The following is a 23,415-nucleotide window of genomic DNA, read 5'->3' as shown; positions in this document are numbered from 1 at the left end:
CTTGCAAGCTTTGATGTGTTACTTTCCCATCCTTCCGTGGCCAGGAAAGACAGGGAATTAGGAAAAAATGTGGAAATTCACTTCTGCGTCAGGGAGGAACAGGGACCGTCAGCATATCCCATACTAGATATAGTCTCATATCTTTAACTTACAAAAACATATGTAACTTTTATTATTTGGAGCTTATAGCTCAAAGCTTACTTTGTCAGAATCCTTTCACTAGCTTACGTCCAAATAAGCGTTGGTTCCAGGAGTACAAACTGGAAATAACTGCATGAGTACCACCAGAAGGCACTGGGACTAAACGAGTGGCAGCAGAGTCAGGGAAAACTCCAAGTTTTTTAAGAGGAGATGAAGGAAATGAGGATCCGTGGGTCACAAACCAAGCAGTAACCTCCTCAAACTTATTTTATTAAGTGCTCACTATAAAAAAAGAAGTAACAAATCCATGGGAGCTCGGTAGGAGGAAAGGCTCATCAGCCAGAGCAGGAGTTAAAGCAGCAGCAGTGAAGGTGCTCTAAATACAGCTCCTCTCTGGACCCTGGGGAAGGAAAGGGGGCAAAGAGCAGGGCTGGCAGTGGCAACGGGGCATTTATCAGACACATCACCTGAAGATTTAGAACATTTATTTATACAAATGTACAGCATTTACAATAGTTAAAAAAAATCAGACATTTAAAGAGGATATCACCTATCTAGAGCCTGACAATAAATATGGTGCAGCTCAGCATTAAATGCTCTAAGAGACCCCCAACGGGGGGAGAGTCACGTGCAGGGTCTCAGCTTCGTCTCCGTCCCCTGGACTCGCTCTTTTCAGTCCCATCGCACGCCGCAGCTGACACAATTTGCCCCCACCTTAGCATATGAAGAAGGCCACCTTATCCTTCGCTGACCGCGAAGGGAGTTGAAGCACCCAGCTTGCTCCAGCACCTCTGTAATGCTGATGTATGACCTGGATTGGCGGAGTCGCAGCCTTTGTGGGCAGGGAGCGCTACCAGGTGCCCCGAAATGTCTCCGGTCTGCCTGAGGTCCGCCCGAGCACGGCCCAAAGGCAGCTCTCTGCCAGACGCTCCTGGTGGCGGGCGGCTCGCTGCCACTCGTCAGGCAGCTGGCGGTGGCACGCGTGTCACCTCCCCGCTGGCACCTCCTCGCGTGGCGGCAGCGCTCCTCCAGCTCCCTGGGAAGGAAACCGCCCCTTGTGCAGCGCGATCCACGTGGTTATAGGCAGCGGGTTCGGAGTTACCGTAGCACGGGTTAGGTTGGGTGAGTTAGGTTAGAGAATGCCCCTGCTGAACAGCCACCACCTGCACAGGATGGGGCAAACACGGGGAGGCCGCGCACCAGAACAGCTGAAGCACGAGGGCATTCCCAGCCCCAGCTCCAGTTCTGCAGGATAACAGTAATTAATAAATATTTAAATTGCAGTGGGAGAAGAACTCGTCCCCTCTGTCGTCCTCCCAAGGCACACGCAGCAAGCAGCTCTGCCAGCAGCCAGCGCCCAGCTCTGCTCCCGAGAGCTGGCACAGGAGGGCACAGGCCGGACACAGCACGGCTGATTCGTTTTCAGGGTCACCAAGGTAAGTCTAACTGGCATAAAATAGCAGATTGCAACTACCCCCTTAACACTAGAGAGCTGTGAGCAAGTCACAGGAGAACTGAAAGGACTTCAAAATGCAAGGTTTTGAGTGCCAGCAGCTAGGCTGTCCTCGAAAGATTAGTTTTTATATGCAAAGGTAAAAAAAAAAATGAAAGAACCAGTGCTCAAAGTTCAATTTTGACAATGAGTATATATGTAAATTTTAAAAATACTTATCTCACATCAAAATGTCCAAGTAACCTTGGAGCACAACTAGCCAAAATTAGCCCATCAAAGAACAATTTATGACTATGGTGGTTTTTTTTTAAATAAAAAATAATATTTGTTTAGCTTTAAAAGAAGTCCACAGACACCCTGTTTTTATAACTGACCTTGCAAAACAAAGTCAATTCTTTTTCAACAGTGATGCAAAACATTTTATATATATATATTTATATATTTATGATAATTTATATACTACAGGCTTACCCATTTGCAAAACCACCTTTTTTTTTTTTTTTTTCCTTTCCTGGCAATAACTGTGTTAAGTATTCTTTAAACACTTTAGAGCCTACTCAACATACAAAAATAAATATTGCATACACGCTGTCCAAACAAAAGCAGAACCACAGGTCACCGACACAAAGCTGCAGCCAGTGGTATTCCATACTCTGCAATGGCAGTGTGTCAACAAAACGAGACAAGCTGTTTGGGATCCAGCCTCTCCCATGCAGTAACCGTGTGTCCCCTTGTCCAGACTGCCATCGCCTACTCCTCTCTCTTAATTTTTACCTTTTCAACTTAAAGCTCCCGGTACCTCAGTGATGCTGCGTGCATAACTCCGAAGTCGTGAAGAAACGACCGATGCTAATTCGCTGGGGAGACACCGCAGCAGGAGCCGTGCAGAGGCCAGCCTCACCTCGCTTACCTGCCGCCCCCCATCGCTTGTGGACCAAGGTGCGCGTGGCTCAGCAGGGTTATTCATGCTTGGAGTCCTGCTCAAGCCTCTTTTGATGCATCGGGACCAGGGTGACAGCTCACAGGACCACACGCCAGAGCGCAGAGACGTGTAAACGCCCCAGCGCCGGCACCACAAAGCCAGAGCTGCCAGCTCCCCGCGTGGAGGTCAGGGCTTGTTCACCCACCTCCCTCCCAGCACTGCTTCAGGAGCTCCGGTTTTGGAGTCCCTCTGCTTCGACACACAAATACAACCCACCTATGTGGCGAAGCGTGGGCTGTTGTGGGGTGCTGCTTCTTGCTGGCTGTGGACAGCCTCGGAGGAAGAACCCACGTGGTGTGGTGCTGGATGGCTCCGAGCTGCCATGGCTCCTTTCCGACCTGCTCTGTGCAGCGCATGGCTTGTCCCCCCTCCGACAGGAGGAGAGGAGAAGAGAGGGGAGGAAAGAAGGTAAAGCCTGCAGAGGCAGAGCAGCTCTGTGTGATTTACCACCTGTTCTCAAAGCCGGCTAACTGGAGCAATTGCTGCGCCAAACGATGAAAACGAGAAAGTTTCAACTGAGCAAGTGGTGATAACAGGAGGTGGCAGCGATGGAGGGCTTCTAAATAAAAAAAAATCTTGGAGAAAAGACAGACATTTAGAAAAGTGTATGCATCAGTCTAAGCCCTAATTCTGGACACGTTTTGCATGAGTTTCTTCAGAAAACGGTAAAGAAACATGGCTTTTTAACCCCCTTCAAATTCACCTACATACCAAGATCACCAGTTCACTGTTAACAAAAGTCAGTTTTTCAAAGACAGCTCCAAAACCCAGGTCCCAAGCACATGTGAGGAGGCTGGATCCTCATGTCCGTGTGCCACGTGGAGCAGCACAAGGCGATGCTACGACAGGAACCCCAGCAAGAGGCAGGCGGCTGTCAGCGTTACGGGGCAGGAAAGTCCTTTTGTGCTGCTGAGCGGGGACAGGGTCGTGAACACGGCGTCAGTTGTGTTCCTTGGGAGTGGCAAATTGCAGATGCTGCCTTCGCAGCAGGAAGTGCATACCTGAAAGAAAGGAGGTGTTAACTCGGTTATTTGAAAAATACCACTGCCACCGAATAAAGACGGACAGGAAATTATGTGACATTTGCAAATCAGCACAGTCACCATAACGATTTTTTTTTTTTGTTTCTTTTAGGCCCATCTACTTTAAGAGTGATTCAGCAAGCTCTTCCACCTGTGCAAGAACAATACATTGGCTAGTGCAGAGAATGTCCAGCTGAAGAGGTTAGTTATCTTTTCTCCCCACTAAAAAAAAAAAAGAATTTGATGGATAAAACCAATGCTGTTTGGCAGAAGTAGAGCCAGAGCTCAAAGAAATGGGCAACTATTCCCATAGGTGTTTTGTTGCTGCCTTCACTTTGTATGCAGGCACAGGGTTGAGACGCTTCTCGTGGCAGTCTGCGAGCACTGCCTGCCTGCAGCTCTGCTCCCTGGGGGCAGGAAAGCCCAGCTGCAATATTTCTCTGCTGGAGCAAGTAGGATTTAGAGCAACAAGGCCACTAATGCACTGGAGGCCAAGAGCACTGAGGTAAGGATGTGCAAAGCGCAGAAGGGACTGCTGAGTGCCTGACCATCTAAGAAAGCTCTTTGATTTTAACCCGCTGGAGAAGTTCGGTAAGGTTGAATATCAACCTTCAGAAACATCTTTTATGCATAACCATTCTATTCAAATACAAACCTCTGCTGCTGTGGTCTGGGGGCTTTCCCCTGCCCCTTTCAGGCAGAAGGCCGGGGAGGGTCACGGAGCAGAGGCTGCAGCACCACGCAAAACTCTTCCCACTTCCCGGCAGAGGGGAGCGGTTTTCTCCTCTGAGCTGCTGCCAGGACACTTATTTACAGAGATTATGCTTTTGTTCTGGGAGAGGCTATTCCTTTGTTTCCCTAACAAATGGAAATGAGCTGGAGCTCGTTAAGAACAGAAACTCCATCTCTGACGAGGCTGATTTACCCACCGAACCAGTCGGATTCCTGACAGGGGCCAGACAGATTCTGCCCAGTGTTTATACAAGGAAAAGGCAATTCTCCTAACCTTGTATTCCTCGTGCTTTACATATGTGCATCCAGTAGACAGACAGTCCTCCAGTGGCACACAGCGCTTGGTGACGGATACGCTTTCCCCGGTAACTTTCATCATGTGTTGGCTAAAGCAGTACCTTGTACCTAGGAAGCACAGAAAATGTGTTTAACTGACAAATTCAAGGCCCTTGATGGTCTAAACGTAAGAAGAAATAGGAAAGAAACCTTAGCATTTCAAAAAAGAGAATGTTGTTGTATTTATTACAATACATAGATGTCACTAAACGCACACTGCAAGCTCTGACCCAAACCCAAGACTTCAAAGCATTCTGGAACTCAAAGGTTTGTTCCCAACAGTAATGTGGGTCTGTACGTTACCGACAAACTATAGAAACCCACACATTGGATAATCACAGTAACAGTTCTCGCTTCTCTGAGGAATTCTCAGGGCCCAGACAAAACAAATACAGCTTCTAGGATCCTGTAACTCTTTCAAGGTGGTTTCTTTCTTGTTTCCAAGCTTCTAGGTTAACAGATACCACGTATTTTAGCAAATATTGTACAACCGTCTTGGAGATGCGTCTGTTCCCCTGCACAATGTGAAGCACCACGCCTAACCCACAGGGACTGCTCTGGGGACGGGGACAGAAGGGGACCCCATGTGCCTCATGGGCACAACTCCTATACATTTTCCTAAAAGAACAGAAATTCAGAGCAATTCAAACAAGACATCGCAGCATGAAAGGTGGTGCTCTTAAGCACTGTAGTACCTTAGGCAGCAGTCAGCTTGCTCCGAAAAGGTGAGTCAGGTCCCAGACAGGCCAAATTTAAGCAAGCCAACAGAGCTGGGATGTGCCCAGCAAGAGAAGTTTGACCTCTCTGCTTTAAGCTGGGTGCAGAAACACAAGACATGGTGCTCCACGTGGCCCAGAGCAGCGCGTTGGCTTGTGAGAGCCAGCTTCCCAAACTGCCACCTCCAGCAGGGTTTTTGGCCGCCGTGTTCGGCGTCTGGAGCTTCAGCACTGCTGCAGTGGCGATCGCCCATTGCACAAGTTGCTGGTCCACCCACAGGATGTCCAAAGATAGAGGACAGAGTATTAAGTGCAGTATTCCCATACAAATTAGATCACTAACAGTTTCTGCTTGAGCTGAAGCTAATAAATACCAGAAAACAAGGCTAACGCACAGCAGGAGGCCTGTCTTCTAGGAAGTGCTTCTCCCAGTCTCTGCTCAGTACAGGGATTCATGCTTTAACTTTCCACTGTAAAAAATTTTGTCGTACCTAAAATGTGGTACCCCTCGTGTCCTACCTGCGGTTTCAGGAGATAAGCAGCCCTCTGGTCTGGAGCTCACGGGTAGCCCCAGGTCCGCAGCTCGCCCGTTCCCACCTCTAACATCCCGCACCAAAGGAGGGTGTTCCCCTCCCCTTACAGCTATTAAGCACCAACTTCTCTTTCCAGATTAACAGTTTTTGGTCAAGTCAGTTCTGCTGGTTATTGCTAAACGCAGGCCTCGGAGTCACGCCTGTCTCCTTACACAAGCTATAGGCTTGTGTGCTGGTAACATCGTCATTACTCACCTCAAATACCACCTACTGCTGTCAAAACAGGGAGTGTCCAGGAATATTGGTCTCATCTGATGCCAACCAGCCTGATCGTTTTATTATTGTTGATGCCGTACCAATTTGAGCTCTTTGAGCAAATAAATTCTGAAGCAGATAAAGCTCTCTGACACAGGCTGCAAACACAGCTGGTTAGTCTGGAATTCAAGCTACTCTCTTTTTCTTTCCAAGATAAATATTTTTGCGAGGACACTCGTAATATCCCCCAAGAGACCAGAGAGGTGCCAGATAGAGGCAGAGCAGCGGTGCTGAGCCTACAGAGGGCAGCAGCTGAGGGGTGACCCAGGCAGCATCCCACTGCCACAGGGACAGCTGTGTCCCCAGCACAGTTCCCATGTCTGCAGTGGCACTGCCCACATCCTCTGTGAACAGGCTCTATCAGGGACAACCTCAATGTCTCCTGAGGGTCTCAGCAAGGTGAGGGAGCTTGCTAATATCTGGATGTTGGATACAGGCACCCAACTCCCTAGATGTCCTCACCTTCAGAGTGATGGGAGTTAATAACCCAAGACACTGCAAAGATCTCGATACTACCCAAAAAGAGGTGGTTTCAGCTGCCCTGAGGTGTGGCCTTGTGCCATAAGGGAGGGGAGCGAACAAAGCAGCGACTGGTCCCATACACACTAGTAAAGAAATACAACCCTTAAATAAACGTGAGCCTGATTTAATTTGTAACCGAGCTGGAGGAGTACGGGGAGTAGATGAAAGTCCTAAACTTCACCCACTGCAAAGGGACAGAAAAGCTTAAAGGATTATTTGTATCACTTACACATCTTCCACGTAGAGGAGGCTCACAAACAGGAGCAGCGACCGCCGGCGTTGCAGTACGCTGAGGGAAGAACAGCTCAGCGCTGTTCCTGCGGCCGGGGCATCGAGCAGGTGTTGCAAGGTAGGGTGACACCAGCGCGTGGCTGCTTACCTCTTGGACAATAGACATCCGGAGCCCAGCGGTTGCATTCGTAATTATCTGCTGCCTTTTCGCAGGTGAAGCATTTAAATCCGTGAGGAAATGGCGTGGCTGAAAGGAATAAAGTACATTCAGTTAGAATGAGCCAATTAATCCGGTTCTGCTTTTCAAAGGCACATGGCAACATTCCTTCTTTTCAGACAAATCTTACTACCAATATAGCTGTCAACTTCACCACGAGTTGGTCCTGATTTGTAAGAACCCTGCCACCACCGGCAGCATCAGGAGGGCATGTACACCTGCAATAAGGACTCTGTTCAGCCGTGTTTACCCAGGAAAAATGCCTACTACCCACTTCAAAGGGTACTAATGAGAGCAAGGAGTGTTTGTTCTCTTGGTTTCAGAGCTCGCATCCAGTACTGTTACTCTACCAGTGCTGATAACATGGTATCAGATGGATTAAACACTTCTGGACACTGTCCCGCCGAGGAAATGAATGACCACTTTTGAAGGCAGGCTGATGTCCCCAAAGGGAAAAAATATCCATCTGCTGAACCTCCAGTCATTAACAGCAGCCTCCATCCTTGATTATCTCACCAAATGAAGAGCCCAGCTTCTAAGTGGTCTCCTGGCAGGGTTTCTGTAGCACATTCAATACGTCTTCAAGACGCTGCCACCATCTCAGAAGCCAAATGGTGACTGGGTCACATTTATCTTTGCGAGGCGAAGCAAGCTGAGCCTCTGAGGCCTCGTGAGGCACGTCTCAGTCCTCCTCACCGCCTGCCCTTGCCTGCCTCCGGAGCACAGCGGTGCGGGCCGGACCCCATTTGGGTACCAGAGGTGGCTTTTGCCATGCAGAAGGACTCGCTGCTTGTCAGCTGTCCTCCCTTCTCCAGTCTCCTCAGGTGGGAGCACCTCCAGTGGGTTGATGCTGCCCTAAAGGAACAGTCTGGGGTGGGACAACAGCACAACACTGATTAAGCTCACCCACCTCACCCTGGACAATTAGCAGATCACGGTTATGGGCATAACCATGTAAGAATTTCATCTTGCCTGTATAGAATATAAAATTTTTAAGCCGAATTCCGAAAGGACAAGTCTTTTCTGGGAACAGATGGCAGGCACAGCTCTGCTAGCACTCCCGTGGAATTAAATCAAAGCTTGTACACGAACAACAAACCAACTATTAAAAGGACAGTCCATGGAAGACCTGAAGATACATAACACTGCTATATCATTATTTCAGGCACTTACAGAAATAAGGTTGTGAACAGTTTGTGCCACAGCTGCGCATGGTCACATTTGACTCTTGCTCACAACTATCGAAGTGCCTGGACAAACCGTGTGGCCGAGGTGGCCAGAAACCCTTGAAGCCAAAAATAGAGCAAACCAGGAGCCCCTGCCACGCTGTCTGCAACACTTTAATCCCCTTGGAAAGCAAAAGTCCGTGCTTACTGGAGGGGTGGAGGTAGACGATGTCCTTCACCGTGAAGTCCCGGGGCTGCGCAGCCCTCAGCCAGCCGGCCACGAGGCCGAGCAGCAGGACGCGGGCCAGCCTGGGCTGCGAGGCCATCGCCCGCCGAGGCCGTGCTCATGCGGTGGCCCTGGGAGTGCGGCAGCGGTCAGAAAGCTCACCTAGGGACAGCAAAACACAGAAGTGAGGAGATGGCGTGGATGGAGCAACCCCACCTCGCCAAAACCAGGCTGCTCCCACCAGCCCCCGGCCCCCACGCAGGCGGCCGAGTCTCCCTCCTGGGAGAGGCTCAGAAGCCACCTGAACGTGGTCCTGGGCAGCCTGCTGTAGGTGGCCCTGCTCGAGCAGGATGGATGGACCCACTGCTGGGCCTGACGGACCCAGCGGTGCCTCCAGCCTCAACCATCCTGCGATTACCTCGGCTCCTCTTCAGTGACACCCCCGGCCCCAGCCCGGGCACTGCCCAGAGGAAGCTGTGAAGGGCAGGTCTGCAGTGAGCCCAGGGGACATTATTTATGTACTAGTTATTTAACATTATTTAATAAATCAAACATTTTGGGGGGGAGAGGCGGTCAGGGGGTCGTGACACAACCTCCCGCTGCTGCCTCCAAACCTTCGCCTGGTGGTGGAGGATTTGCTTCTCGCTCAAGGCCTGCGTGGGACCGGCATCACAATGGCTACTGGGGGCCTGTCCTAGGGCTTGGCTCTTCCCTGAAAACAGCCCCGTTATTAAAACACCATGAAATCCATAAAAATACTGACGGAAGCAGATAGCACTTAGTGCGGTGCATTAACTGCTGTTGTTTTAACCTTTCAGAGAAGGAAATGCCCGTTTCCATCGGGTCTACTCCACAGATGTGCATCAGCCAGGGGAAAATGAAATCGTGATTAGAAACAGAAAGGAAATAAAACAAGCCTCTCCCAGCCACATGAAAGCAAAAAGAACGAGGACGGGTGGCTGCCTGTGTGGTCTCAGGAAGAGCCCCAGCAAAGCCAGCCGGAGCCCACCCCGGCGAGGCAGCGGGCTACCTGCCTGCATTTAGGGCTAGTCGCGTTTCTGAGCTCCTCGTGCCCAAATACACCCTGACCTGGAGCTTGATCACCACATGTCCTGATGGCTCTGAGCTGAGGGCAACGCGAGGATATGGAGCATTAAGTGCACAAGCGATGGCACCAAGCGGGTATACTCCAGTTTGCCTGTTTTTGCTTTCAGGGCACATATCTACACGTAATACAAGTCACACACCACAAAGCACAAGCAAACGAGGTGTGTTTAGGCTCCGTAGGTGAGTCCTCCCACGTATAATACAAAAACAATTTTTGGGTTTTCCCAGCATAGTCACAAAAGGTGTTTGTATCCATAGTACTGCTCAAAGTCTGCCAGTTGAGGACACCAGTTGTCCCTCCATCATACAAGCTCCTTATTTTCTGGAACCAGCTGCTTATTCAGCCAAATTTCCATGTAGCTGTTAGAACTTGCCTAGCTGTCAGAACCAGGGGACAAGTGGTTGTTAGTCCTGTGTGAAAGGGAGGCAGAAATCCTCCAGCTGCACGCTAAAAATACCCCAGTCGTGCCTCTTGTAATCAAATAGCTTAATTGCCAGCACCACTTCCGAGGAGTTGCAAGAACCACAAATAAATAGAATTCATTTACCCACCTCCATTCTGTATGTTTGAAACAGATTTAATTATAGGTAAGGAATTTAAAAAAAAAAAAAAAAAAAAACACTTACAGAAATTCCTGAGCAGAGTAGAGGAGTTGCTGAAGTTGATATTGGTTATTTAACAAAACACCTGCCACTGTTGCAGACACTGCTCTTCACAACAAGCATTTTATAGCAGGTTGTTGCACAAATACACACATAGATAGTGTGAAGGGAGATACCCAGGCATAGACAGAAGTATCTATTGTCAGAAATCTGAATACTCAATGTTTTACCAATACTTTGGATATGTACACGTGGGTACACATGAATATAAGTTCTGTTCTTTGGTCAAAATGCACAAATGAATATACTACGTCTGACTAAAGAAATATTTGTTGATATTTAAGACAATGCTGATATTTCACGGAGAGTGGAATACCCAAAAATAATTTCAAATAAAATCAGTGGATCAGTAATTACTGCTCACACTCATTCCCTCTGGTTTTACACACACACAAATAAAAAGTATCATTTTTTTCATTTTTAAAGGAAAGATATGAGTCATTATGGATGTAAATCTTCTACTTAAAACCTGCAAACTTTTGACTAAAACCAGTTTTCAGTTACCCTTTCTTACTCCCTCCAAACTGATATTTTTTTTAGAAAGATGGCTTCTATTCGTAACGCCTGTGAGCCCTAAGAAGTTCCATATTCAGGACACGAAGACAGTTTCCCTTTCCAACAAGACCCTTTTAGTTCATGGCTTCCAGCCAGAAATCACCAAATGTTGGACAAAAATATTTCTCCAAACCGCTTTAGCTGCTGCATCAGCCATCGCTGAGCTGCCGCCTTGCTCTTCAGCGCGCGGTGCCACATTTTTTTCTACTGAATTAACTCCGCTCCCTTCCAGATTTAGCAGAGTGCATGCAGCAGCCTAACAGCAAACGGCATGGCCCAGTCTGAATTCGATACTGGGCCGTAGTTAGGGGAAATAGTCGCATGGTATTTAGATCATACAGTCTGTTTACAAAAGGCCCGGGGCACTGACACACAAGCCCCAGTTAACTCAATCTTTCCAGCTTCATCCGCACCTTTCAGACGGAAAGGCATCCTCGGCCCGCTCCGCAGCAGGCTTACTTCTTCCTGCCCTCTGCCCTGACACGCCGCTGTGGAAATTAACCACTAAATTCCCTAAGCAGCAGCCCAATGGCCCGTTTGTCAGGTCTCATTAGGGAGGCGGCATGTCGTCCTCGCCGGCACCTTGCCGCAGACAATGGGAGGTCCCCGGCCCCAAAGCCCAGCGCCAGACCTCTGGCTCTGGGGCAGACGCATTGTCAGAGGCAGCGGCTGTTTGTGAGGACGTCTTTGTCCTCACAGGTTAGATATCCAGGTATCTAGAGGTAGATATCTCCTAGCTGGCCTCCACCAAAGGCCAGGAGCAGCAAGCCACTGCTACTGCTCTTATAAACACCAAATCTCCCCATACAAACACTCAGGCACGAAGGAATCCCCAAAATTGTGGGCATTTCTGTGGTTCTCCTCCCTGTGCAAGCAAGGCACAGGCTGCAGTGGTCAGGTCCCCCCCAGGTGGGTGTCTGGTGCAGACTGAGGTTGCCCAGTGTTGCAGGAGGCTGATGCTTGGGATAACTTCTGCGACATCTCGGCTCCACCTTCCTCCTACATCCCCTCCTTGCTCTCCACGCCCCATCTCCAAATTTCTCTAATCTTACACTTATCTTTTCACATGGAAGATCCTCCATCTCAGTGCCCTAGAGCAGCATTTTTGCCTCCAGATAAATAGAAAAACAGGAGCAAATGAAAGCTCCCTCTCAGCAGTAAGACGTGTCGGCCCCGAGGTACAAAGCACAGCGTGCCAAAGCAGCAACATTTGCGAGAAACCACACCACAAGCACCGCACGTGCAAGGGCAGCTGTAGCTACTTACACCACGCCGTGCTAGGACGATTATTTATGAGCGGTACGCAAAGCCGAAGGAGCTACACGCAGGGCGATGCTGGAAGATCTGCTCCTGGATGCAGGCAAGTAATCGCTCCTCGGGCACGTTACCAGCGTGACTTTCCCAGCTCCTGCAAGTTATCTCACTGTTCTTTGCGTTTCCTCCACGCAGTTCCCTTATCGCTGCAGGTAAGAATTTCCGCTTCTGAAACTACAATATATGCATTAACGCACATCTCTCCACAGCTCCAAAAACTAAACCCAAACCTCTATCCATGCAACGTTACCGCTGTCCAAAGACAAATGTGAACTGAAGCTTCAGCAGCTGTGCGGGATCCTGGGCAGCGATTCCAGAGGCTCTGCACCTCCACTGGCTGCGGTCTTCCCACCGCACACAAGTCTGCACCAGCACCTTGGTTAGGTTTCTTTCCACCTGCATTTTAGAAACTTTCGTTCTGGTTCAGCCCTGGGAATGGCTGAATACACTCCAGCCTCCCAATGCGCCGGGATGCAGCGAGGCGCACGCACCTTCTGTCTGAAGAACCCATAGAAGCTCTTGTAAAGAGTTCACTGCCTCTCCTCTAACCCAGTAAGCAAGAGTAATTAAACAATCAAACACAATTAGTGCTCAAATTACTCCCAGAAACATGGGCAATCTAATCTCCTTGCTGCTAATTACAAAGCCTGCAGTTCATTGAGCTAAAAGCCCGTGTCCTGGGGCAGTGCAGGGGGTGCAATATGTTCCCTCTCCCACCCTCTTCCCTGATGCAATCCCATCTTTACCAAGACACGGTAGCAAGGCATCTTCGTTAGAAGACCCTCACTGTTTCTACTTTCAGTCTGACAAGAAGTCTGGCGTTTTCTTTGGACCTGTACAAATACTTGACCTAGGGTATTAGGTGCAGTCGTTTCAATGAGCAGTAGTAAAACTTTGCTTACATTCACACATCCGCAGAGGATAGTTCAGCTTCAGGTAAACGCAGAAGAAAGCTGAAGTAGATACGTTTTACTTGCATATTTCAGATACTTGGTATTGGGCACAGAAGGCCCAAAAAAAAAAAAAAAAGCTAGCTTAAAATTCAGGCAGGCCATAATCTTCATAAGAGAAAACACAATTTATGGAAATTAAAATCTGTCAAACTGAGGAGGCGAGAAATTCAAAGTGAGACATAATTCATTCCCATTTCGCTCCACCACATGCAACACCCAGTGGCACAGGGCAGTGACTATTTTATTTTTAATTAGATGTAATATTCAAGCCTGTGACTATCGCCAGCCCTGAATTAGAAAGACGGGCAGGGAAGGTCCAATAAATCATTGTGAGACCTACACTGCATTTTTATGCAGGGCACGCCACAGAGGCAGGAGGGGCAGCAAACCCTGAGATCAATGGATTTGGCCCAATTTGGGAATTGTGGCGGGCGGCCCCGCTGCTCTGTGATGGGTTATGGCGTGGGGACATCCGCTGCAGTGGTGGCAGCGCGCAGGGGCTGACCTCGATGCACGCGAGCCCCAGACAGCCCGGCTCCACACAGGCGGAGGAGAAGGAAACCATGCATGAGCACAGAAATCCTGGGATTTTCCCACTAATAATAAGGAAAAAAAAATAAGTCTGTTGAGTCCCAGTGTCTGGGCCCCTCTGCAAAGAGGAGGGGAGCTTAAATTGTTAAATTCTCTGCTAAACAAAGATTTCAGTCCGCTGGCATGGCTGTAAGGGCTCCTGTTGGGGATGCTGTCTGTGTGCATCACGCATCGTGCACGGCTCCTTGTGATAAAACCAGTAGGAAGCAGCCGCAGTGCCCGGGGCAGGGAGGTTTGGGGCAGGGGCACAGCGAGCACATGGGCTCTGTTGTGCCACGGCTGAAATCTTGGTGTCTCCCACAACAATCTCCAGCCTCCTAATCTGGTCCAGACGGGCAAACGAGGTAAATTTCTGTATGACAACAGCCAGTGGGATCACTCTGGTCCCATCCTTCCTATTTATGTTTCAAGCAAAAAATATTCCAGTGAAAGCAGGTGGAAGCGCTGACTGCACTTCTGTGCAATGCGTGCCCCAGGAAAGGGGGGAAAAATCGCACCACGTTACCGGCTAAAAAAACACTGAAATAAACAAAGAGACAAGTGAAATAACAACAGCCAATAAAGTTTACAATATTAAGGCATTTTCTGAAGCATATGCCTAGTAAGACACATGAGAAACAACAGAAGACCAAAGTTTCTCATGAGTCTGCAAAATGCAAATGATAAAATTATAAGAGGGGAAACCAAACCAACAGGAGTGTGTATCCCATACAACAGAGCTGGTAATGATCTAATCCGCAACCCAGACATGAAACTCTTCACTAAAACAGTTTTCCAGGTACCTGGCTCGCGTATAGACACAGGAGTTTTGAAAGGATCAGCTTATCCTGCTGGGCTCTTCAGGTTACATTTTTATTAAGTCTAGGGAATCAGGACAATCTCGGGACCGGGAAGACCGTCAGCACAAGCTCAGTGTTTTTAAAAGATCAAAGGAGGGACGGCTTAGCCTGAGGCCAGTCCTGGATAAACTCACAGAGCAGTTTGTTTGTGCTCCAGCAACAGAAAATTCAGGCTGTAAAAAACTGCAAGAGAATGGCTGGAAGGATTTTGGGGAAAATGGGTCTCAAACAAGGCCGTCGGCTTCGGACGGGTGGGATTACAGGTCTGGCTGCGAGAGGAGACGGTTACACGGAATAATTGGGGAGAGACCAGAGCGGAGAGCCAAAGCACCAAAACCTGATCAACAAAATGAGCTCTGCCCAATTAACCAAGCATGCTCAGGCAGAATTAAAAAACAGCTTAGTGACGCCTCAAAATCTAATTGGGAAAAAAAAAAGGCATCTTCAAAGGAAAGATACTTATTTTTTTGCTGTGCTCTGGCAGGGTTAGGTGCAGCAGTTTTGTACCAACAGTGCCGACAACAAGTAGCTTCTTTTGCTGATAAAAGCTGCCAAGGACGCAGGCATCAGCGCAGTATTAACCACTGCAGAAGACATTGCTGCTAAAGAATGAGCTGAAATGCCTGCCCGTAATGCAACAAACTGTGCTTTAATAAAACCATACATCAATCTGCACCATTGTGTCCTCGGTCTGCTCCTGCCCTCGCCCTCAGATCTTCAGAGCTGTGTGTGACAGTTCTTATCGCACATCACCCCGCACATTTGACATGCTAGATTAGGCACTAAACCACAGGCTGCCCAGCATCCACCCAACGCGAGGTCTGTAAAAGCCGGGAGAACAGCCCCAAAAACCCGACACTGGGAACAGAAGATGCTTTTATTATGAACTAGTTGGGCTTTCCCCCCACGGACGGGAAATGAGAGCTTTGCCACCGACATCAGCATCAGCAGCATCAGCCCGCTCCTGCTCCTCGTGACGGGTGAGATGTTCCCCAACATACTTGCCTTGCCCATTCATGCCACAGCACCGTGGTGGTGTTTTTTTTTTGCAGAACAATGTGATGTGCTTCTGCAGCCGCTAACGAACCCCGGGCGGTTTTCCACCAGCCCAGCCCGCGCGCAGACGGCCCCGGCGGTTCACCCAGAGTTCATGCCAGGCCCGGGCTGCCGACCCGCACGCGAATCCTGGCACAAACACGGTCAGGACGCGGTGGGGACTCGCTTCTGCTCGCCCTGAAGCCGGGCTGCAGAGGAGGAGGTGCTGGTGTCGGCAGCCAGCCCTCAAGGCAACTGGAAATAATTGGAAACGGGCGATTTCCAGCGACACGCTGCCAGCGCCCGCATCGAGGTTAGTAAACAACGAGCCCAGCCTCATCCATGCTTTACAGTAAGCATCCCAACCCCATTTTCCTCGTGATAGAAAAAGTAATTCACCTTTGTGCTCATCCCCATCACGCCAAGTCAGAGCTGGCATCCAAAACCTGGGCTGTGCATCAAAATAAACCAGACCTTCCTCTCGCACTGTTCTGCTGTTAGTGCTGCCACCCCCTTTGCTCCACAGGGACTGTAACAGACATGGTAGGAAACCTGCCTTTGCAGAAATTTCCATCATTAGCCATTAAAAAACAAAATTGAACTGATTTCTCATCTTCTATCATGCAAAACTGACATTGACATGCTTTTCTCATAAAGCTCTACACAGTTATTCCACCATCATCCCGAGATACTAAAGCATGTTTTATTTGGTATAAACATCAGAAAAGCTACATTTCATTAAAGTTACGTAAAAGAAACCCAAATTAGAACTGACCAATTAGTGCTCTTTCAGCTGTCTAGTTAATCCACAGAGTAAACACACTCTACCATCCAGCAGCATTAATTCATTAAGGCTTTCAATAGCTTTTCCAAAAAACAAAACCCAGCATACCAAAACAAACAACTCCCCCTTTGCTCCATAAGACTTGCAAGAGTTATTTGAATTCAATTAATTATTTGGCTCCTGTCCCCGGGGTGGGGTGGGGGACACGCCACGTTTAATTCCTTTATTTTTCTAACTTGCGGGTGAAAATGGACAACTGAAAAACTTCCATCACCTCCACCACGATGGGAAGCACTAACGCGGTGTCCTTGGCTTAGACTGTGAGACCTCGGTGTGCTTCCCACACGCAGACACTGCACGTGCATCAAACCTCCACCTCCTCGGGAGCCCCCCTCGCTGCAGCCTTCTCTGCTCCTTCTTTTCTCTCTTCATCTGCCCTGCCTGTTGCTGGATCCAAATATCTCATCAGCTTGGCATTACAACGTCCAGTTTCCCAAGGCACGGAGTGTTTGTGGAGTATCATCGGTAATTCCAGAGTCTGCCAACTGAGAGATGTTATCTGCAGCATAGCTGAAGAATACCTCAAAATCATGCTCCGACTCATCTGCCTTGAGCGCTCACCTCCAGAACATGCTGACGCTCTTGTCGTTTCCAAAACATGCCCCCCGATTTAACCACTTGCTTCACTTTCACACATGAATCATCCGGCATTCCTCGGGCCACGATATATAGCTTTCATTATGTCACAGCTGACATTTTCACCGCTGGATTACCGTGATTTACTGGTTTTCATTAGACCCGATCGCTACTCTCAGTCCCGCCCCCACCTCGTTGAGGAATACAGGTCTGATCAGTGAGACGCTGGTCTGGCTTGGAGATACACGGCTCTTCGTGTACTGATTTCTCTAAAATTGACCTTTTCTGGCAATCGCTTCCAACACTGCCAGTAAGCATACACCTCTATAAATAAGGGGTCTGAGAGGACATCTCCTCTTCCTCTGGCCTCAGGAGAAAACAGGCTTCTAGCAAAGACAACCCCCGGTCATAGCCAAACCACCACCATTCTTGTACCACAACACACACAGAGGAGTATTTAACACCAAAGAAAAACACCTTCTTTGAAACATCTGAACTGAGACTTTGTACAGTTTTGTCTTCCAGCTCGAGTACCATGCCAATGTCAGCATTAGGCAATGGGACTGAAGCAACCAGAGGGACTACCCCTTCCCCCAAAGGCATTATTTGTCAAAACTGGCTTCTTCAAGCCGTCTACAAGGCTCCAAAGTCCGGAGCACATGACCTCACATTTAAACTCTGCCCGGTTTCTTCAGTATACACATTCACAATTGCACGATTCCATTATGTTTCCCAAAAGCCTGCCAAAAATCACCTGCCGACTGTAGCCGCAGGGGTGCTGCCTGGCTCCAGCAACTGCACCTTCCTCCATCATCCTGTTAGCAGCCAAGCAGCTCCTCCAATTTCCTTATCTGCAAATTATAGCGAGATAAACTGTAGGCATAAATGTTCCCAAGCACTAAAAACTAACGTCTCCATGTCCTACCGAACTCCTGAGAAGCTGCCCCAAAAGGCTGCGGGCTCCTTTGCACCCTGCAGCATCTACAGCTGGGTGCAACCAGGCCAGCACATGTGGCCCACACCATTAGCTGAAAAGAAAGAAGACTCCAAGTCAAACACTAGTAAGAACTGATTGTTTGGAAGATTTTACAGATCACTGACAAAAAATATATATTTCCATCAGCCTAGAAGAATGTATATAAGCTTACTCCCTAGAGCCAGCAGAGAAGCTAACCAGCAGATGCACTGAACGTTCAAAAATCTTGCTGGACTGCAGGACACATCAGAATACGTTTGACGAGGGCAATTCCAAATTGCTTTCCATGGCACTATTTTAATCAACCTCTCTTTTATATGGTATTGAGACCTTGTGAAAAATTAAATCGGGCCAAGGTGCTTACAGAGAATGATGGCCTCTCCAGGAATATTATAACTCCAACACAGATTACAACATCTACGATCATCCCCACCACTCTCACCAGCAACTATGCATCCTGGCACTGAAAGGCTGATTTAATGTCTGAAATTTCTTGGCATGTCACAAGTCACTGGCTGTAAAACCAGCTACAAGTCCGCATTGGATTCTAACTAAAGAAAAATGGTGTAAGGAATTTCTATTTTTCTTTTAGGAAAACATGCATTAGCTTTTAATAGCTCAAACTACCGATGCAAGAAGGACATTTTGAAAAACAATGATAAAAACTGAGAATTTAATACAAAGCAAGTCAACACTACGAATAGACAGTGAGATTATCTGATGAAATTTTACACTGCAAAGTGCCACTGCAGCATGTTATATCCAGTGAAGAGCTCACAGCTGCGGCAGCACCAGGGGCCTTTCTGGAGCTCCGGCACACACCATTTGCACCGACCCCAGGAACGTAGGCAGCGCTAAGGATGCTCACCATGGAGCTGTCCTGTATGGGCAAGCAAAGCTGGAGAGACCAGGAGCAGACCCAAGCACAGTCCCGTGGCATTTCCACGCCGAAGCCAGCAGAATGGTGTAAGCAGCATTTCAGCCATAACGCCCCAGGTGTACCACAAAACCCACATAAACCTCGCTCACGAGATTTATTTGGGAAGTAACGGTGCTGCTGGGGCCACCAAAACCAAGAGCTGCATTGGGTTTTCCCTTCTGAATAACTGCATCCTGAAATCAGAAGGATTTATGCCCCATGCATGAATCCCACACTGCAATTCTTGGTGATCCCCGCACACTGCTCACATGCAGCATCACGCATTCAAACAACAACCTTTGGACAAAATACACTGGTTTGTTAGATCACAAAGTTTGCTTACTGGGTTAGGTTTTTCCCTAGGCACACAGCATGGGTTGCTCCCTGAAGAGCTCCCCAACAGATTTGTCTGATTTTTTTTTTTTTTAATTACAGCTCAGCAAATAATATCACCGAAATCCTCTTGCTGTCATGGGAACAAATTCTGCCCTTGTTTGCATCATCGTAATTCCTAGGTACCTCTACCAGCTCCTCAGGGCTGTTGGGGATTTCAGATTACGTGACCAGAGGCCATGCACGCAAGCACCTTCAATATTTATTATTGAAAAATTAATTACAAATTATTACAAATTTTATTATTCTTGAAATGTCTTCCCACCGCCCTGTCCCCTTTCCTATTTTTTTCATTCCTTTTTTCCACTGAAGACTAGTTTATTACCCGTGACTCCCTCACGGGCAGATCCCCTTCCCAATAATTATTCTCCCTAAGGTACCATCAGTAAAATTGAGAGTTCTGTGCGAAATAAAAATAAAAAATGGTGCTAATTCAGAGATATAAATTGAGCAAACAGTCCCTCTCACGTATTTTTAAGTCTCAAACAACGGTCAGCATCATCCCGTGGAAGTCTGGCAGGGCCTGGTTCTGTATTTAAGGATAAAGCCTCGATAGCTGCAGAAATGTGTGGGAGCCTTGCCTCTGTCAGCCCTGGCATAACCCAAGTGCCTCCGAAAATTACCTTTGTGCAGGGAAGGACAGGTAACCGAAGAGATCTAGGTCTGCCGAGATGCGCTGGGTAAGGCGGGCAGTAACCAAGGCTCCCGGGCCAGGGCAACGGGATCTTTCTGAACAACATATGAAGTTGTGCAGCAGCGTGAGAGGCACCAGGAATTAATTAGAAGCCAGGTTTCCGTGTCCGATCAGGTGTCTGCTCCTTCTGCCACTGCTTTGCTTACAAGGAAAGCAGGCACCGGGGCTGGCTCCTCCAGAACAGTCTGGCACCTATCACTCTATTTACACTTGTAAGGGATAAAAAAAATTGCATTGATCAAGATAAGGACATTACAGAAATGAAGGAAAAAATTACTAGATAGCAGCATAGAGTCAGCTCTTCTATTTACTCCCTGTGTGTCTCTGAAGCCTTCCAGTATAATTAACAGGAAAGCAAAAAAAGGTCTCACACCTTCACAAGGGATTTGTTTCTTCCAGACTCCCCCACTACAAAACCCAAACTTTGCACACATTGCAGCCATGGAAATCATCCACCTGAGAAAACAAAACAGTCAGTGGTTTAAGTGCTTGCTTTACACTCTTTCAGCTGAAGAATAAAAACAAAAATCAAGTTTAAATCAGAAGCAAAATAGCCACAACTCCTGAAAGCTAAGGCTGTACAGATTCTTCTGCTGGTGAAGATTTCAGATTTGGTTTTTCACCCCCCAGCCTTGGGACATGCCAGCAGTGGTGGCCACACCACGAGCCCTCCTGCAGCCGCAATTCAGTACCGCAGGATCCCCATCATCCTGACCCCTCGGAAATTTTTGCCTTTCTTCTCCAAACGGAAGAGAAGAAATTAAAAAATGTGACAAACAGCCGTCTTTTGCTATGACAGAATTGCACAGATATTTCGGTGTTTGATTTATTATCGGGGGGTTTGGCTTCTGAGAAGCTCCAAGCCATGCTGCTGTGCCAGAGATATGATGTCATGTAACTAAATTTCTGACTCTCTGCCAATCTGAGCAGTGATGTTAAACGAAGCCAAAATGAGCTTCCTGTGCTGCACTGGAAACAAAAGAGCACTTTTACAACTTTCCCCTCGGGGTTAATAGAAATATATACATTTAATTCGAGAGGCAGTCACCATCTTATCGTATTATCAGCTTCTAGATGCACAGAACAAAACTACAATGTGGGCTATCACATAGTGCGCCTGGAGTTAACTCAGTCCAGGCAGGCGCAGAGACTTCACAACAGGCAGGCAGCAAACGCCACTTCCAAATTCAGAGCACATGACACAGGGCTGGAAGGGGTAACCTAAAACCCCAGCTGGAGACAGGAGAATTATTATTGGGTTTGAATTACTAGAAACGGTTCAGACCTTAATGCAATCCTGAGAACTGCAGGCACCCAGGGGTTTAACCACGTTGAAGAGTACAATTACGGGTCAGAATGGGAGACAATCTGCAGTTGTTACAAGCCTGCTCAAGGCAGGCAGTGGCTGCTTAACCTTAAAAGCATTTTGCATGCACAAGTGCACTCTGTTATCACCTCCCTGAGCACCAGCCACGGAGGATGCCACCCCTGAAGGCACAGGCTCGGTAAAAGCAGCATCCTTGCGCCAAAAGGTCGCCAAAGGTAGGGTGGTGGTGCTGGCTTGAAGCAGTCCCAGTGCTTCGTTTTGAATGTCAGAGGAGCAAAGCATTTCAGGTGATACAGAAGATGCTGGATCATACAGTCAAGTCTCATGTCGTGCGTGGTCTGCCCATGGGACATGACTTTTCTGGTGTTTCAGAAGCAGCTGCTGCATGCGCGATCACACATGGACCACGGTGATGTCCCACGTTGGGCAAATCCAACAAGACAGACCCAAACCCCAGGAGATGGGGTGGCTTAGGACTGACCAAAGACACTTAGACCTCCTGGAGGCTGCAGCTACAGCCTCACCCCTGAGTAATGAACCCATTTTTATGGACATGTTGTGGGATGTGGTGCCCTGATAAACACAAAACTAACTGACACAGGTCTGCAGGTACTTAGGATTTGAAAAGAACAAGTGGATATTAAAGTCTTACTTGAAATGCTTGAGAATAATGCGAAAAATCCAACGAATGAGCGGCGATCAGACAGATCTAAGACTGCTAACTGGTGGTCCTGCCCTGCCAGATGCTGCTGACAGCTGCTGGAAGCACATGCAGTCATTTCAAGACAAATCACCTTGAAAGTAATCCTCCCTCAAGAAAGCTTATGATATCCAACAAATGAAAACCGTTTTCAGACATCCATGTAAAGAAGAGGATTGTCAAGATCTCAGAAAAGCGATTACGTACTCAGGACACCGATCAGAGAGGAAAGCAGACTAAAGGCAAAGGCTGGCCTCCACGAGTGGAGACACTAAAGACATTGGCCTGGACTCCATGACCAACAGCCAGGAGTACGGCAGTGAGATGTGCTGGGGTCCCCGGGTCCGGGCAGCCTTCCGCAGCTCTGTGCAAGAGCTGTACAAACACACCTGAACAAAGACACTTTCCCGTTCCTGAGAGCAACACGGGAGGGCTGCTGCAAGACCTCAGATCTTCTTCCCGTCACACGTCCTGGGACTGGACACCAGAGACAAACCTGCTGCACACACAACGGTGCTGAGCCTGGCCTGGAGTCAGAATCACGGCAGCTGTAGCAGCATCACTGTGAGAAAGTGGTGGTTATCATCTTGACCCTAGCTTTTGGTACCCCAACATAATTTCCATTCACTGGCATCACATCCAGAGCCTTTCACATTTAGTTTGACTGCCAAGCCAGGCAAGCACCCTCACAGTACAAGAATTAAAACAAAAAAGGTGCCAGGCTTACAGTACTGCACACCTTGCCTGGCAAGCAATTTGGTGCACAGTCCAAAGCACCAAGACCTGTCCTAATCGCCTCGAGCTCATTAATTTACAAAGCTTTGGCCCACCTCTAGCGGCTGGCAGATGATCAAGCTCTTAGTTGATGTGATCCAAACTAATCCACTAAAAGGCATTTAAAAGCTAGCTAGAAAATAAGTATTTTTATATCCTCAGAAGTGCTAAAAAGTTTTAACGGCACCAGACAGTCAAGGTGAGGGAAACAAGTTTGTTATTTAACTTTTCACTCCTTTGACAGCTTCATACACAAGGATTTCCCACCTCCAGTCCCACCAGCAGCCAGTGCACCCAGCCAGCCCAGGGTCACCCAGCATTTCTGCACCTTTTTGCACTGGAGACAGGCAGAAGAGCAACCTGGTGCAAGAGCAAGGAGAGAAAACATTTGGGTGCTGTGACCATAGAAAAGATTCAATTACAAACCACGGTAAGGCCCAAACCACAGGAAAACAGGTCTCACCAGGCACGGGGCTCGTGGTCTGCTCGAGGCAACGCACGCCGCCGGCTGTTTTGCTGTCAAACTGGCTCATGCTGAAATATTTTTATTTCGTCAGCTCCAG

The 23,415-nt window shown here is 48.2% G+C and overlaps 1 protein-coding gene across 4 annotated transcripts in view; it reads right to left on the bottom strand.

The window, feature by feature from the left end:
* Positions 1–609: 609 nt before the first annotated feature.
* Positions 610–23,415, bottom strand: part of LYPD6 (LY6/PLAUR domain containing 6) — a 49,829-nt gene continuing 27,023 nt past the window's right edge. For 3 of the 4 annotated variants that reach the window (XM_080599280.1, XM_080599282.1, XM_080599283.1), the window contains 4 exons: positions 8,575–8,754; positions 7,132–7,230; positions 4,605–4,735; positions 610–3,577 (listed from right to left, as the gene is read on the bottom strand). In XM_080599280.1, the coding sequence (XP_080455406.1) occupies positions 3,416–3,577; positions 4,605–4,735; positions 7,132–7,230; positions 8,575–8,692 (510 nt within the window). In that variant the 5' untranslated portion in view covers positions 8,693–8,754 and the 3' untranslated portion in view covers positions 610–3,415. Of the gene's footprint in view, positions 3,578–4,604; positions 4,736–7,131; positions 7,231–8,574; positions 8,755–12,183; positions 12,406–23,415 lie in introns of all 4 variants that reach the window. The other variant, XM_080599281.1, reaches the window with a different exon arrangement.

Source organism: Anser brachyrhynchus (genome assembly GCF_964034855.1).
Source record: "Anser brachyrhynchus genome assembly, chromosome: 7".
NCBI classification, from domain to species: Eukaryota; Metazoa; Chordata; class Aves; order Anseriformes; family Anatidae; genus Anser; species Anser brachyrhynchus.
The sequence above is the reverse complement of the archived record's forward strand: the minus strand, read 5'-3'. Positions and strand labels throughout refer to the sequence as shown.